A 15994-nucleotide genomic window follows, 5' to 3' on the forward strand; every position below is an offset into this window, starting at 1 on the left:
AAAATCAGTTGGACTCTGTTGCAGGTATTGTCTATGCTGGCTGGCATGTGATGCCTGCAAAGATGGATTTATGGCTTAACAGTTTTCTCATCATAAAGTGTGAACTTTAAAGGCATTGGAGTCGGGATTGGACCTTCATTATAACTTGCAGAACTTTATTCTGAAAAATAACTCGATTGTTTCTTGTCAGGGGTTAAAAAAAATAAAAAATTCAATAAAAACAGCATAATTTAAATTATTTAAATGAATCAAAATGACCAACTAAGGGATTCATAACTTCACCTCAACTGAATCAATACACTCTATGGTTACGTAGAGCTGGAACTATAAGCTGCTCACAAAAAACCCGGAAGCAAATCTTTCTTTTATCCTAAATAGAATATATGTCTCAGTAAATTATTCTTAACATAATAATCATGTTTCTTTCATTGCAATATAAACAAATATACATATGTACATGACCATCACAAGATTTTCTGATATTGTCTAGACCTACTGCATGTCTTAATGATTGAGAACTTTTTTTTTTTTATATAAATTTTTAAGGGAAGAACAAATCAGACCAAACACCAAAGCTTCGTAAAAATATTATATAGCGTACTCGATTACTAAAATTCTTTTACAATGGCTCTAGTTCTTACCCTCGTTAACCTAATAAAGTCAACTGTTCTGGGTAATAATCACTGCTGTGATAGATCCCTATCATGGTCCTCACTCCATCTTTGTTAACCACTGATCTGAAACCCTATTGGTGAAAAGTGCTAAAACCAAATAGAAAGGGCTCACTGCACTTTTTAATGCATGTATCTTTTGGGTGAGTTAATTTTTTTTAAAAGTTCTAATTCCTTCCTTGGGATATCTATGGGAGGTTTCCCCTCTGATTTTATTTGCGTCATAGTTGGTGTAATTCCAGTAAAATGTTGCCTCAAGTGTGATTTTTTTTCTTTAATGTTTTCGGTCTCTGATTCAGCTGCACATGACTCTGTTTTTCATCATAGTTTTGTTGTCTTGCTTTGTTGCTTTGCTAAAACCCCTCAAAACTCCCCTACCCGTTTTAGTCAAGTCATGCTGAATCATTCTGCGCAACCAAACGTCGGGACTTTTTACTTGTCAATTCATTGAAATGATAATTTATTGAGAAACAAAATGACAACCACAACAAAGTGTTTCACAGGCAACTTTGTATATATTTTCCTTATAGTTTTTTTTATTGTTAACTTTCAGCAGGTCATAATTGATTACGCTTCAACTATTTATGTTTTATTATTAATTGAAGTTACAATACGACAACTGACTATAATTAATTTCAGTTCCCTCAAATTCATTCGAAGAGCTAAAACTGTCTCCGCAATTCCAGATTGTCCACAAAGCACCTATAGGTAAACATAAACTAAAATCGATCAAAGTGTGTATGACTCATTTTACACTCACATGTGTACTGCATGTTCTGTGTACATTTACATAGCAAAAATACTTCAAAATCTTACATTTGTTGGTATTTCTCATAGGATTGTCTGGTATTTTGCATAACCTGCTCAAAAGGATCAGTGATGACGGTGAACATGATGACATAGCACAAACTACAGGGTATTGTCCTGTCATAACTGTCAACATTCCTTTAGTGTAACTAAACATGCTGATGATTAGATGATCAGTGTGTGGGATAAGCAGCACCTGATGGTCATTTTCCACATTGGATGGAGCAGCCCTCGTCTTTCCATTTTGACTTTATCTTTGCTTAATAAATAACGAGAGTATGAAATCAGCCGAGCATCATCAGCGTGTGCATGAGGTCAGAATGAAGCAAATGTGACCCGACTGCAATCTGATGTTTTGTAACAACAAAATGTCATGGATCAGCTTCGTCACTGAAGCAGAACCACCCAGCAATAAATCCTTCTATTTTAATGTGATAGTCCAGATTGGCTCACGTTCCATCTCGATTGGTTTCCATTGAATTTGATGCTCCGCTTAAATCTGTGGCTTCTAAAACCCTTATTTCTAGTCGGATTCCTTTAATCTGGATGATCTGCTTTAAGCTCTCCCTGCTGGGGTTTCAAAACTGTCTAAACAGAATTAGAATAAACTCACTTGTTTCAACTATTGTAAAAAATAAACCCTCCTCGCCTTTTGAAGGAAACCCAGATGGGACATTTACATCTCTAATTCTAAGATCTCCTCTAAGCTTCAGAGTCAGATGGCTCACTGCTCAGCTCACGTTTGTGAGCTTTTGTATGTGTAAAGTGGGAAGAGTCGCAGCTTATTAAACAACACCTAGGTTTTTGCTGCGGTTACAAAGGGTGTGGTGTTTATTGCACTCGTCAGTGGGAAACTGTGCCTCTGCTTTTTTTTTTTTTTTTTTACTTAAATGAAGAGCAAAAGACCAACAAATGTTTGTACCTATTCCTGGAAATCTTCATCTAAAGTATCATTGTTCTAATTTTCTTCTACAACAAAAATCTCATACCGACTGAACTCTGGTATTTTCCACCAAGCCGGTTTAGAAACTTTGCCCTTCCTTTAAGTTCATAAAGATGTATGATAAAACACAACAGGAACTTAACTATTTTATGACCAGAACAGTTGTTTGCACCAGAAATGTCATCCTATGTTTTAGGTTGAGGCAAATGTGACATGGATGTTATTCCATATCAGAGATGGTCTGTAACATCAGTGTTAATGTTTTTGTCTCATCTTTGTGATGCATGCGGTTTGGGTTTGCATGAGGTCAGGGTGAATCGGGAGCAAATGTAACCCGACCGCATTGATTTGTTTTGCATCAATGTGTAATATTCTTGATGAATTTGAACTATTTCAAGCAGAACCGTGGCTGAAAACAAACGATTCAATTTCACCGAAGACTTTAGTAAACAAATGCGTGCCTTTCATTTGTTTCTGCCACAACAAGCTGATGAGAAGGTATAAAGTTGCAACAGTAGGTGTTAAATTGCAGAAGTAAAGGCTGTAATAAACTACAGCCAACCCTGAGCATGTGTCTCTCAGCAGCCTGGTGATGAATATTTAACCAAACTAGACCTGAAGGATGTGCAGCAGCAGCATCTCGTAAAGCTCATCAGATGTTCCAGCGAGTTCGTCTTTTAGTACTACAGCACTAGTAGGGTTCCAACACAGTCTCCTCTTTAAACATGGTTTGATAAAGGAAAATGGAGAATATTGAACATATTTATATTCCCAGACTTTTCTTCACTCACCCAAGGTGCATCCATCCATTGTTTTATTATTATTATTATTTTAAGGTTTCTTCCTAACCACCATCCATTTGCTGTACCCCATTAATTCACACAGAGTTGCACATGCAGTCATTCCTTGGAGCTATTTAAAGTGAGTGATTAACCAAACATCTGTGTAATTGGGGAGAACCCACACAAACCATGATGTTCTTGCTGCATGGCTGCTACCAGTTGTGGAACTGAATGTTGTATAAATATCTATTAGACAAACAAAGTGAAGTTTGGCTGGAAAAACAACAGATCTAAAGCTTGGAAAAGTACACAATGTTGACTCATACAGTGGTGAAACCCTCCAGTATTCACTACACCTATTATCTGGCATTTACACTTGTTTAAATCTGTTTTTTTCTAATCGTTTCAGCATTAATTCATATAATTTTTCTTTTTTTTTTCCCTGAGTAAACTGAGTAAAACCGTCAGGCTACGTTAGTGTAGATGTTATCATTTTTTGACAAGAGATTAGGCTCATGTGATCAACAATGTGATTTAAGAAGATCGTTACTGATGGAACAGTTAAAATGACGTCAACTCTTCACATCTCTGTTGTGTTTGTCCTAATATTTTGTTTCATTCATTTCAGCATAAAATATCACTATTAAATCCACAAATGTCATCCAACCCCAACAAAATGACCTGATGTCTGAACACAACCTGCGCCTTCCTGCTGATTAGTTTTCCACAACTATTGAAGATATTATTTAAAGTATAGCGGCTGAAATTTTGAGCAACTCTGTAATTAATAACTTTTCTAAGTAATACAAGAGATCGAGTTGCTAGTTTGGATTAGAAAAAGCAGGATGCTTCTCCTAGATCTTACCTGAATATTGTGGTTGCATTGTCAGATATTTCGGAAAATATGCATTTTGAATACAAGGTGCCTAATATTTGGCTTGGGACCTGGTTTGCACTTTTTTCTTTTCTATAACCTACTGTATAAAAATATGAAACTTACAAAACAATTTGCAACTTTTTTTGTTTTTTTTCCATTATTATTTTTTAGAATAAGCAGTTTTTATTTAAGTCACATAAAAACCAATTTAAGTCAGTTCATTTTATGAGGTAAAAATGTTTCCATGCATACGAGTGCCAGGATGAAACACTAAGTATTTCAGAGGAACCTGAATGAGATGTTTGTATCTGGTCCAAGTCTGACGCCGCAGTGGGAACGGACCTGGACTGACCCTCCAGGTCTGATTTCTTATCAAGTGATTGTAGGATAGAGCCAGAGATGGACAGGCGAGTTGCTACGGTATGTTGCTGTGATTATGTCAAAACTCTCAACCTACTGGTCCATTGATATTCCAGTCCTTAAAGGTTCTGGTCATGAGATAGAAGTCATGATGGAGAATTTTCTGCAGAGGTGAGCAAGGCTCATCTTTAAAGATGAGGCGAAGAGGATAGATTAGAGCTGCTGCTCTTCTGCATTAAAAGGATCAGCTGAGGGGGTTTGAGAATCTGCTCAGGAAGCTTCCTGGATGTCTTACTTCTTAGGTTTTAAAGGTTCATCCCACTGGGAGGAGACCATATGTCAAGCTCAGAAATTCTTGGAAGAGAAAAGAATATCACTTCTGCTCTGGAAACCGAAATGATTGTTTCCTGTCTCCTTCAACTCACCTGGTTGATAAAGGTTGTTTCTGATGTGCAGTGGGACAGAAAGGTTTAAAACCTGTAGGGGGAATTTACCGCCTCAGCTATAAGAGCACCAACTCGCACTCTAAAAGCCGGCAAAATGCCTCGGGTTTCTAAACATAAATGAGAAAATGTTTAAGCGTTGTGCTGTTTAAAAATCATGGCAACCGGAACAGCTGTCGTAGCGGCTCAATGGTCACCGGTTGTAAATTGTTGCAGGTCATAAGCAGCAGCGATAACAAATGACTTTCACATTCAGGAGAGAGGAGCAAAGGTCAGAGTGGAATAAGCAAATAGACTGGCTCATTGCAAGCATCGGTCATCCTGACCCAATCATTAGGAGTCATTTTCAGTTATTCTCAGTTTTCTTACTGCTTGTGCAGCCATTTTGTTTCCAGAAAAATGCCCCATTATTTTTTTTTAATACTCTCGTATAAAAGCTGCCCATTCACCTGTCTGACTTCATTTTATCTCTGATTGCCTGTTAAATGTGTTTCCTTCCATTTTCTGTTTTCCTTCTAGACTCTGAGAGTGAGAAGAAAAGCCAGTGAACAGGCAGAAGAAAAGTCTGCAGAAAAATTGCGCAAGACGGAAGATGAGGATGAGAATTCCCCTTACAAGCTCTGCAGCTCCGTGGATCTAGACAAGGTGTGTTTCCAGCGTTTTATACAACACTGTTCAGTCTCAATTCGCCCCTCATTTCTTTATATCTGTGATGCTAAAGTCGAAGGGGAGAGAAACGGCAAGCAGGTGACGTCCAAAACCCAAAGTGTTAGGATTTCCAATGGCTGGATGGATTTTGAGTAAGGAAACAAACAAAAAACAAAAAAACTCCCCCCAGAAACAGATATGTTTTATCTGTTTCGAAAGATAAAACATATAGAAACACTAAAGACTTTCATACAAAATATCCAGGTCTTGTTTGAGATTTGTGTTGCATTAGCTTTTTCTTAACAGTTTTCACTAGATTCTCACTTTGTAACTTTGAAATATAAATAAAGGTCTGAGATAAAAAAAAAAAATTCAACAGAAGCAGACTATAGCAATCAGGAGTTTCTTTGTTCAGATGAAACCGATGCTAAACGTATAGACCAGCGATGTGTGTCTAGAGTCTCAAAAATATCAGTTTCCAGAATTTACAATTTATTTTATGATCTAAAATATAAAACACAGACTTTTATTTAAAGGACACAAAGAAGGAAGTGAGGTATAAAACAAGCATGCTTTTTTTTTCCCTTTGGTGAGAGCTAATAAAATACCAAATTGTAAAAACCAGCTGAAATCCACAATTTTTAAAAACCCTGTTAAAGTCCATAAAACTGTCTTTAAAATGTTACAAAGAAACTCTAGCTGCTTGGAAGAAACCGAAAGTGGCTTAAGCTTTCCACGGTCCAGTTTCTACATCAGTCTTGTCCACTAAATTGGCTGAATTGAGCATTTGAGCTGCAGGTAAAATAACAGAAGACCCCGTTTGGGGTCAACAGCCGTTGGGTTTTTGACCCGGGCCGCTCTCAAACAGCTCTGGTGTGTTTGTAGACTTTGAATTTCCCACACTGTCAAATGGAGAAATGTGCAAACATGTGAGAATCACACGAGCTACCACCCAATGACATGTCCGAAAACGGGCCCTTGATCCATTTTTATGCAAATGCTAAAATTGTTCACTGCACAGGAGAGATTGGTTCATTCATTTAAACTGTATTTTTCCACCAGCTGCTGCAAACCCAGCTCACTAAATGCCTCCATGTGTCCACGGCAGATTCAACCTGTCTGACTGGCTTGTTTCATCTCCAGGCAGCGTTTGTATTAAATAATAAGCAACATTCTAGACTCTGATGTTTTACGAGATGCATCAGAGGTGTGGCTTACTTCCCAAAGCATTTGCCCCAGAGTTCTCGGTTGTTGCTCTGAGGGAAAGAAAACCCAAAAATTGCCAAACAGCTGAACACCTTAGTGTCTACGTTCTCCCAGTAACGCGCACCCTTTCTTCATGACGCTCCCTGCACAGTGCTTTGATTTGGTCAACCCCTTTGGGGGTTAAATTCACCAGGTTAAATTCACCACTCTAATCTTCATCACTCCCTTCTAGCTGTGATGACTGCGTTTCAAATGAGACTGAGGCGAAGGGTAAGTTGGAGTTCTTAACTAGCGAATTGCAGACTTGGCAAAACAGTTTGGCGGCCGCGGCAGTCGGTTTCCCATTTATCTAAAATCTCCCATTGGGTGCCATGCCAGAAGTGTGTGTCATGATATTTGTCCTCGCTCCTCAAATGGAGAAATGTGCAAACATGTGAGAATCACACGAGCTACCACCCAATGACATGTCCGAAAACGGGCCCTTGATCCATTTTTATGCAAATGCTAAAATTGTTCACTGCACAGGAGAGATTGGTTCATTCATTTAAACTGTATTTTTCCACCAGCTGCTGCAAACCCAGCTCACTAATGCCTCCATGTGTCCACGGCAGATTCAACCTGTCTGACTGGCTTGTTTCATCTCCAGGCAGCGTTTGTATTAAATAATAAGCAACATTCTAGACTCTGATGTTTTACGAGATGCATCAGAGGTGTGGCTTACTTCCCAAAGCATTTGCCCCAGAGTTCTCGGTTGTTTGCTCTGAGGGAAAGAAAACCCAAAATTGCCAAACAGCTGAACACCTTAGTGTCTACGTTCTCCCAGTAATGCGCACCCTTTCTTCATGACGCTCCCTGCACAGTGCTTTGATTTGGTCAACCCCTTTGGGGGTTAAATTCACCAGGTGTGCAGCCACCGAATTGCAGACGTGGCAAAACAGTTTGGCGGCCGCGGCAGTCGGTTTCCCATTTATCTAAAATCTCCCCATTGGGTTCCATGCCAGAAGTGTGTGTCATGATATTTGTCCTCGCTGTGACTCAAGAATGTGAGGTATGTTTTTACACATTGCCTCGCTTCGCGCATGACGAACACATGACGATTCATATTAGATCACCTGCCCTCCTTATGCAAACAAACCTCACCTTTCATAAATTAGATAATAGTTTTTAATTATTAAATTGTGCAGTGGGCATTTATTAAATTAAGTGTACCATTAACATTGTAGACATTAACATAATGTGAAGTTTGAACAATATGAATGTATTTTGCCACCCAGTTGCCCAGATAAAATGATGCCAAGGTGAACAGTGTTTACATTGCAACCATGATGGTGAATCCCAGTGAACCAGTGAGACACAAAGTGAATGACGATGTGTGAGCAGGATGAGCTGGATTTGTGGGATCAGAAGGATTCTTTAAGCATCCTTGTGTTCAAAAAAATTGATAAAATGGTAACAAAAATATTTTTTATGCAACAATCCTCAAGTATAAAACTATTCAGCCACTTGAACTTCTTGTCGACATGTTGAGCCTCTTTTTACTACTAGAAATAAATCTTTTGTAACTGTGGACTCCGTCAGCTCAGGAATGAACAATAAAACTCTGTATTCCATGAATCATTAAAACATAAACAACTTAAACACCTGAAGACGGCTTTGGACCAGAGAGCATGATGTAGTACTATTTCTCAAGTTTTTGGGGGGCATTTGGAAAAACTTTTTTTAAAAAAATCAGCGGCCTGGAATAACTATAATTTGGACATTTACTATATATTTTGATTCCTTCAAGAAAGGAAGAAAAAAAAAAGCTTCTTTTTATGACTTTTCCTGGTTCTTACCGCGACTCCTGCACAATAGATCACATCATTATTTTCAGGAAGTTGCAAGAGACGTGTGCTTTTCTTTACCACATGACAAACATTTCCACTTCTTTTTTTCTTTCCTTGTTTAACGTATTTTCCATTTACCAGTAATGCCAAACTGCTGGTTCACAGAACTCTCTCTACCGGCTTGTTCAGTTTAATTTCCTAGCATAGCACAGTTTTCCTGTTTGAATAACTGATCAGAGCAGTCGGCTGGCTGCTGCCGTCCCTGGATATTCAGAGGAAGAGATGTGCCAGAGAGCAAAGTCGTGTGTGTGTTTGGGCATTTATTTACATGAAGCTCAGTGTTGAGGTGGATATGGAAATGATCAGGGCTTCTCATAGTTGTGGTATTATGTTTGTACTTCTCTGTGTATATATCAGGGTGTATATATCAGGGTCTAATACAAATGCATCATCATCTTCTGAGGTTTGATCAATAGCTTTTAAACCACAATTAACATTTTTTTTAATGCTTTGCAGATAAAATCTAAATTAAACGCGTTAAGCTTCTGACCAACTTTCTATCTCATCTCTCCAAGCTGAAGCATTTCTCTCAATGCTACGGCACTGACTATCAGATCAGTGTGGTACTCAACAACACAGCAGTCTGGCCCAAACCAGGCTGACAGCACAAGGAGCCATAAAATAAAATTGTTGGCCTTTGGACTCATTGAAAGTCTTTGATTATTACAGTTGTTATTGGGTTGAAGTAAACCTGCAGCATTGCACGCAGACAAATACGCTCACCATGAGACTGCTTCCTGGTTTTAGCCAATCACTGTTTGGACGTTTAGCTCTCTGCTGCTGCCACCCGCTGGAGGGAATATGTAGCTCTTGGGTAAAACTTGGTGGTGCGTCTGTGCAGGACCTGGTGGACTGGCGAAAACCTCTGGCCTGGCAGGTCGGCAACCTGAGAGAGAAATATGATGCATGGGTTCACCAGCCAGTCGACAGACCCATCCGACTGTTTGGAAACCCATTCATGGAAGCTGCGACCAAAACTTCCTGGTAATAAATGTTACTTATTTTGCTAAAAATAGCACATTCACCTCCTAAGCTGAAGCTTCAGTTTGAAAGATGTGTTTTGCTGCAGAAGACCTACAAATACATCCTATTTGTTTTGCATAGAATTTTCATATAAATTTTGAATTTATAACAAGAAGGGTCTCTAAACTCAATATTTGTAATTTAACAACATTCAAGTTAAAAGTCTACAAGTCTAAACATTAAGCATGAAAATAACATGACATTAAAAATGTTTGTTTTAAATTTTGTCTTCCCTAATATTCCTTAAAAATCTTACACTTTTTAAAAAATAAATTAGAAATTCACTGACTACTACATATTCATTGAGTACTGCATATTCACTAACTACTGACACAACCCAGGACCTTTGAGTTAAATTTTTATCTAAGGCTCCAGAATAAGTCATCTGACTACGGCCTCATGTGCAAGTCCAACGCGGTTTTCCCTTGTGAAGGCACAGATTTGCGTTCAACAGTATGAACAGAAATGGGCTGAACACACAGGCTTGAGGAATCCCTGGGCTCAATGTGTTGGGAGGTTATTGTATCACAATTCAGACTAACTGCCCACTGAAATTTTTCCTCTAGTTTCTTAACTTCCTGATAGTATTTAAGCCAACCAGGAAAGCTTTCTCTGTTGGTCTCTGCAGAATGAAAGTAATGCTGAGTGCTGCATATGTACCTGCAATATGCAGTAATGTTACAGGCATGATTACAAGTATATAAATCTTACTTTGGGATAAAATGTATGTACTGTGAGGGTTTAGAACCTCTCAAAATGGTTTATATCAATAAATGAGATGAAAAAAAACAAATAATGTATTGTTAGTATTGGAATAATCTATGTGTGAATGAGCCTGATTTTTAAAGTTTTAAGATATTATTTGGACTGGACGTATTCTTTCTTTCACTTAAGGGACCAATACAAAACAAATGTTGATGAGGGGGGAAAATTATTGAACCAAAATCCTTTTTACAGACTGTAAATATATGGACTCTGTAAATCCATATATGACCCTTTTATGATTCTGGTTCGTTGATCCAGGTACTGGGTCCCAATAGTCTGGCTTCCTATTGTCTTCTACTTTTGCTGGTACTGCTACACCACTCTGGCCCAGGGCAACACGAGGATAGAGCTCTCCTCAGGTAGGGCACAGTACTGCATGATGCTGCTTATGCTGCACAAGCAGTATGTAAATTTCTCTTCACATTTGGATTTGCAGATTTCTCCATACCGATCTCAAAGCATGTGTTTCCGGTCCTTTTCATGACGGGCTGGTTCTTGTGGACCTTCATTGAGTACTGCATCCACCGCTTCGTCTTCCACATGAAACCACCGGCTCATAACTACTACCTAATAACGCTACACTTCCTTCTGCATGGGCAGCACCATAAGGTATAAGAGCTTTTAGTAGTCAGGTCACGACCAAAAGCAAGTTGTTGCTCTGGATTTCCTTTAGGGTGTCTGAGTAAAGGAAGCTGAATGCAAATTCACAGAATTTTCTCATGTTTTCTCTTCAGTCTCCCTACGATGGTTCTCGGCTGGTCTTTCCTCCTGGGTTGGCCTCCATAGTGGTGGGATTGTTCTACATGTCTCTCTGTAAGACGCTGCCGGAGACCCTCGGTGCATCGGTGTTCGTCGGGGGGCTGTGCGGCTACGTCGTGTACGACATGATCCACTACTATCTTCACTATGGCTCGCCAAAGAGAGGCTCATATCTGTATAGTCTGAAAGCCTACCATGTCAAACATCACTTTGAGCACCAGAGATCAGGTGAGCGAATCAGTTTGAGTGTCAGAGAAATTGAAACAAAAGAAACTACTTCACCTGTCATGTTTGGACCTAGATCTAATCTGCACAGGTTATTGTAAAGCTTTCTCATCCTGACTTCAGACTAAAACCAGTCAAACTTGATTTTCCTGACTCATTTCTGAAATTTCTGCCACAATATATCAGTAAAAAAGGCAACTAATGTCCTAACAGCCTTTTATGGCGGGGATGCCTCCCCATGGCTTAATGTACAATCTAGTGTTGACTTTACTTCCTCTTCCAAAAGGTTTTTGTAAAAATTGGATCTTCGTTCTTTATAAAATTTAGAATGAGGCAGAATATTGCCATGTTGTGTTGCAGACAAAAGACAGATCTTTTGGCAGGTATAAAGGGAAAGGGCCGGTGTCATGGGGGCCGGTGTCATGAGGGCCGGTGTCGTCTGCTCCAACACACCTGAATCACGTCTGAATCACCTCAATGTGCGGTCCAGCTCTCCAGAATAAAGCTGATGATCTCATTATTTGACACGGGTGTGTTGAAGCAGAGACATTTCAAAGTTGCAGGTCTGGATTTGAGAACCCTTTGACTATGAGTCAGGCTGATGGCCCATTTAAATAAGTTGTATGTTGCTTTTGTTTTTGATAGAAACTGCTTCCAACTGCTTCACTCTATAAACATATCTACGATTCTTTAAACACTCTGTTTTCTGATCTCTCTCTTGTGATGCTTCTCTTTGCAGGTTTTGGAATCACCACCACGTTCTGGGATCATCCCTTCAACACATCCATTCCTGACGAGAAATTCTAACGTACGAACGGCTCTCCTCAAGGGCCTCTGGACTTATTAACCTCCCTAATTAGTGACCCGTCCACCTGTTGTAACCCCCACAACCTCTCCAGCCTCCATAATGCCGGGGCAGCCGATGCATCCCTACTCACTGTAACGCATTGTTTTCTACAGATCAGCCATACGAATGTGTGAGAACCAGTCTGATCTCCATTCTCACTGTGATTGTTTTTGCACTTTTGTGCCAATATTAATCAAGCAAACGTTGAACAGATTGCCAGTCAGGAGCAAGAGGGGTAAAGCTTTAATAGTCTTCCAGGATTACGTGGAAATAATTTTTAAGAAACATTCGCACAAGTTAAAGTGCAGCGGGAAAAAAAAGTGTTTGATGGTGGGTGGACGTGGCAACGGGTATTGTTGGAGAAAGTCTTTGAGCATCAATGATTCATCTAACCAGTTAAACCAACTTAGCTTAATTCAGTATCTGTCCAGTTTGAAGGGTCGTCTCTCCCTGCAACAAGACCAAACCTGTGATTGATCAGGGCGTATTTTTGATACGCCCTGATCAACTTCAGTCGGGCTTTAATTTATGAATCAGCAGGCTTGAGGTTTTACTGCAGTTTGCAAGTGTGAGCTGCTGTTCCAGATCTTTGAAATGAGCACAATTCCACTGTTTTTCTCCCTGTTTGATTTCACAATAATGTAAAAAAAAAAAAAGTATATATTTTTAAGATGTTTTGTACAAAAGAAGAGATGCTTTCATTGTAAGAGTTTGATGTCTGTGCACTGATGGATGGATTCTGTGTGAGTGGATTTAACGAGTGTTTTTAGGTGTCATAGGATGGAGCTGAAGGAATGAAGCCAGGTTGCTGGATGTCCTGCTGTGGGGATCTGGGGGTCAAAGGTTAAAGGGATTTTACACTCAGTTTGTTGAGAAAAAAAAAGAAAAATAAAGGTTTCCCATATTTAAGCAAGGTGGACATTGAAGACCAAGCACAGTAATGACAGTTTTGTTTTTACCCCAAAAATTCTGCACAGTTGCAGCTACTGCCATCTAGTGGCAACTGGTAGAACTGTTAACCAATGACTTCTGATCATAATGAGAAACATTTCTGGAATTGACCATCAAAGCAAATTAGGCATAGAAATAAATGTCTAAAGTTTTCAGAATAAAAAATATTTGACGAAAATACATTTTAGGTTAGTTAAATATTGTTAACAGGAGTCAATACTAATAAATGGCATCCTGTATTGCACTGTTAGGTTTAAAGATTTGTTTGGGCCCAGAATCTGTCTGGTTGCTTCGAAGACCTCAATATCACAGTGATGAATTCAGATTGAATTTTTCAGCCTTCATTAAGGCACAAGAGCCTTACAGTTCTGTGCCCAGGATTTTGCATTTTTGGTTCCACGTAAGTGTGAAGCTCCTTGTTTATTAGACCCCCTCGGATCCCTGCAGAGGGTGACGATTGAACGATCTGACTCGACAGCAGGACGTCCTGGCGGCGGCTGGCCGATCTTCAGCCGACTCCCTCGGCACAGCAGAGAAAGGAGAACAGACGACTTAAGAGCAGAACAAACGTAACTCAATTTACAAGCATAGCACATGCAAAAATATCTTACAAAACTGTCTTCTGCAAAGTTTCAGCCTTTACAAGCTTGATTGTATAAAAAGAGCGTCTATTTCAGATAACCCAAAGTTATCACAGTTGCATTTGTTTTCTCAATAAAAATGTGAAGCAATAAGTCTTATCGAGGGCAAACAGGCATGAGATGTAACTGATTTGTCACCAAAACTGTCATTTTGCCTTTCTTCTTTATAGATGGTAAAAATGTCAAGATTTCACTGAAGAGTTTACTTAATCTCTGAACTCTGAACAGTTGGGTCTTTATATTCCAAAGAACCAAAATATACAAATATGTATTTTTGATGTTTATTAATTTTAAAGACATACTAATCTTATTTATGTGAAAAACTTAAACTTCTGATTTTCACTTGTCTTTCTTGTGCTAAAAGAAATGCAGCATAAATTTCCAATAATCTGTTTACTTTGAGTTTTAAATTTCTACGCAAAGATAGACATATTTGTAAATAAACATCTGTATATTTCTGACACTTGTCTTTCCTGTGATTCATTTAAAGAACAGATCATCTCTCATAAACCGGTGCAGCTCCAATATTTGAAAAAAAAAGAAAGCTCTTGGTGTCACACCCTAAACTGCTAATTAACACCTGCGAAGGTGTCCACCTGTGACTGGACTCCCAGATCGAACCAGCAGGACACAAATATGGGGAAGACTGCTGACTGCGCAGTTGTCCCAGAAGGTGGTTGTTCAGAGTTCTGTGTCCAAGCATTTTCATAGAAAGTTGAGTGGAGGGAAAAAGCCTGGTTGGAAAATGTCTGTTCATAAATTTTGGAGAACTTTACAAGGAGTGGGCTGAGGCTGGAGTCGGTGCATCAAGAGACACAAAATGTGAAATCCAACACAGCGGTTTACCAGGAAAGTTTAGAGCATTTCATGCTTCCCTCTGCTGACAAGCTGTGTATAGAGATGCAGACTTGATTTTGCAGTAGGACATGACACCTGCCCACACGAAGGTACCATAAGCTGGTGCAATCACCATGGTTTTTCTGTCCTTGATCAAACTTGCCTGACCTGAACCCCACAGACTATGGACTATTGTCAAGACAAAGACACCAGAGCCAATAATGCAGTTGACCTGAAGGCAGAGATCAAACTACTCTGAGTTTCCATTACACCTACGCAGCGCCACAGGATGATCAAGAAGACGTCCCGTCAAGTAGAAAGAATAGAAATGATCAGTCTTTTGATATTTCTGCTTAAAATATATATTTTTTGTGTTTTATTATCTAAAAGCCATAATCTCACTAAAAGACTTTGGCCACTGGCCATCTCCGGTGGTCTTTAGGTGGAAGGTGAGCTACATCCTGGACGACCAGACAACGATTACATCACTCCAAAGAAAAAGCGTGCAGCTGTCATCTCTTTGCATCAAAATGACAACAACTTCAAAGTGAGATTCAGCTGCAGTGAATTAATCTTTAGGATATCCAAGAGTGTCCAGCAAGAACCGTGATTAAGTTTATCAGCAGGAGGCCATTGAACTGCATTCCCACCAGCGCAGAGCTTGCTCAGCCTCGGCAGCAAGTGGGTGTGAGAGCACAGCTGAGGCTCAAAGCTTTGGACGTGAAATACAGTAACGAAGCCAACTCTATAGAAGTAGAAAGATGAACTGCAGAAAACTGGTCCAAATGTAAGAACACAGAGGTCCTGGACGTGTGGTCAGGAAAATCCAGGCTTTAACTGAAACGAGAACGTGTGGTCATTACTGGAAAAGAACTGATCACCTCCAAACAAAGCTAAGACAAGAATAGATCACCTATCAGACAGGATTTGGTCTAGAGGTCAAAAGCATTGACATATTCGAATGACAGGCTGGATCAAACACCTTGTGATATAAATGGGGGAGGGGGGGAGGTGTGTGATCAAAATTTAGTTTTTACTTATTTTTGTTATTATTTTTAATAAAAAATATACAATGAGAATTAAGAGAATGCCAATTTGTTAGCCTGCAGGAAGTCATCAAATTTCTTTGGGTCAAAAAATTAGGGAGCAAAAACAAAAGCTCACTTCTAGCATTCAGGTGCCCATGTATGTTTTTACATGTTTATTAATGTTTACCATGTTATCTATAACTTTCTTTCTCATTTAAAATTACTGCAAGGATTTATTATTAACATTATCATCATTCTCTTTAGTTAAAGCTGGTATTTTCATTGCTTTAGACGT

The 15994-nt window shown here is 39.2% G+C and overlaps 1 protein-coding gene across 2 annotated transcripts in view; it reads left to right on the forward strand.

Moving 5' to 3' along the window:
• The window catches only part of fa2h (fatty acid 2-hydroxylase), a 33316-nt gene extending 19021 nt beyond the window's left edge, over positions 1-14295 (forward strand). For both annotated transcript variants that reach the window (XM_055036240.1, XM_055036313.1), the window contains exons 2-7: positions 5403-5528; positions 9465-9607; positions 10670-10770; positions 10848-11020; positions 11146-11398; positions 12135-14295. In XM_055036240.1, the coding sequence (XP_054892215.1) occupies positions 5403-5528; positions 9465-9607; positions 10670-10770; positions 10848-11020; positions 11146-11398; positions 12135-12202 (864 nt within the window). In that variant the 3' untranslated portion in view covers positions 12203-14295. The remainder of the gene's footprint in view (positions 1-5402; positions 5529-9464; positions 9608-10669; positions 10771-10847; positions 11021-11145; positions 11399-12134) is intronic.
• The last annotated feature ends 1699 nt before the right edge of the window (positions 14296-15994 follow it).

The sequence above is a fragment of the Poeciliopsis prolifica genome, unplaced genomic scaffold, assembly GCF_027474105.1.
Source record: "Poeciliopsis prolifica strain line A6 unplaced genomic scaffold, Auburn_PproV2 SCAFFOLD001, whole genome shotgun sequence".
Lineage (NCBI taxonomy): Eukaryota > Metazoa > Chordata > Actinopteri > Cyprinodontiformes > Poeciliidae > Poeciliopsis > Poeciliopsis prolifica.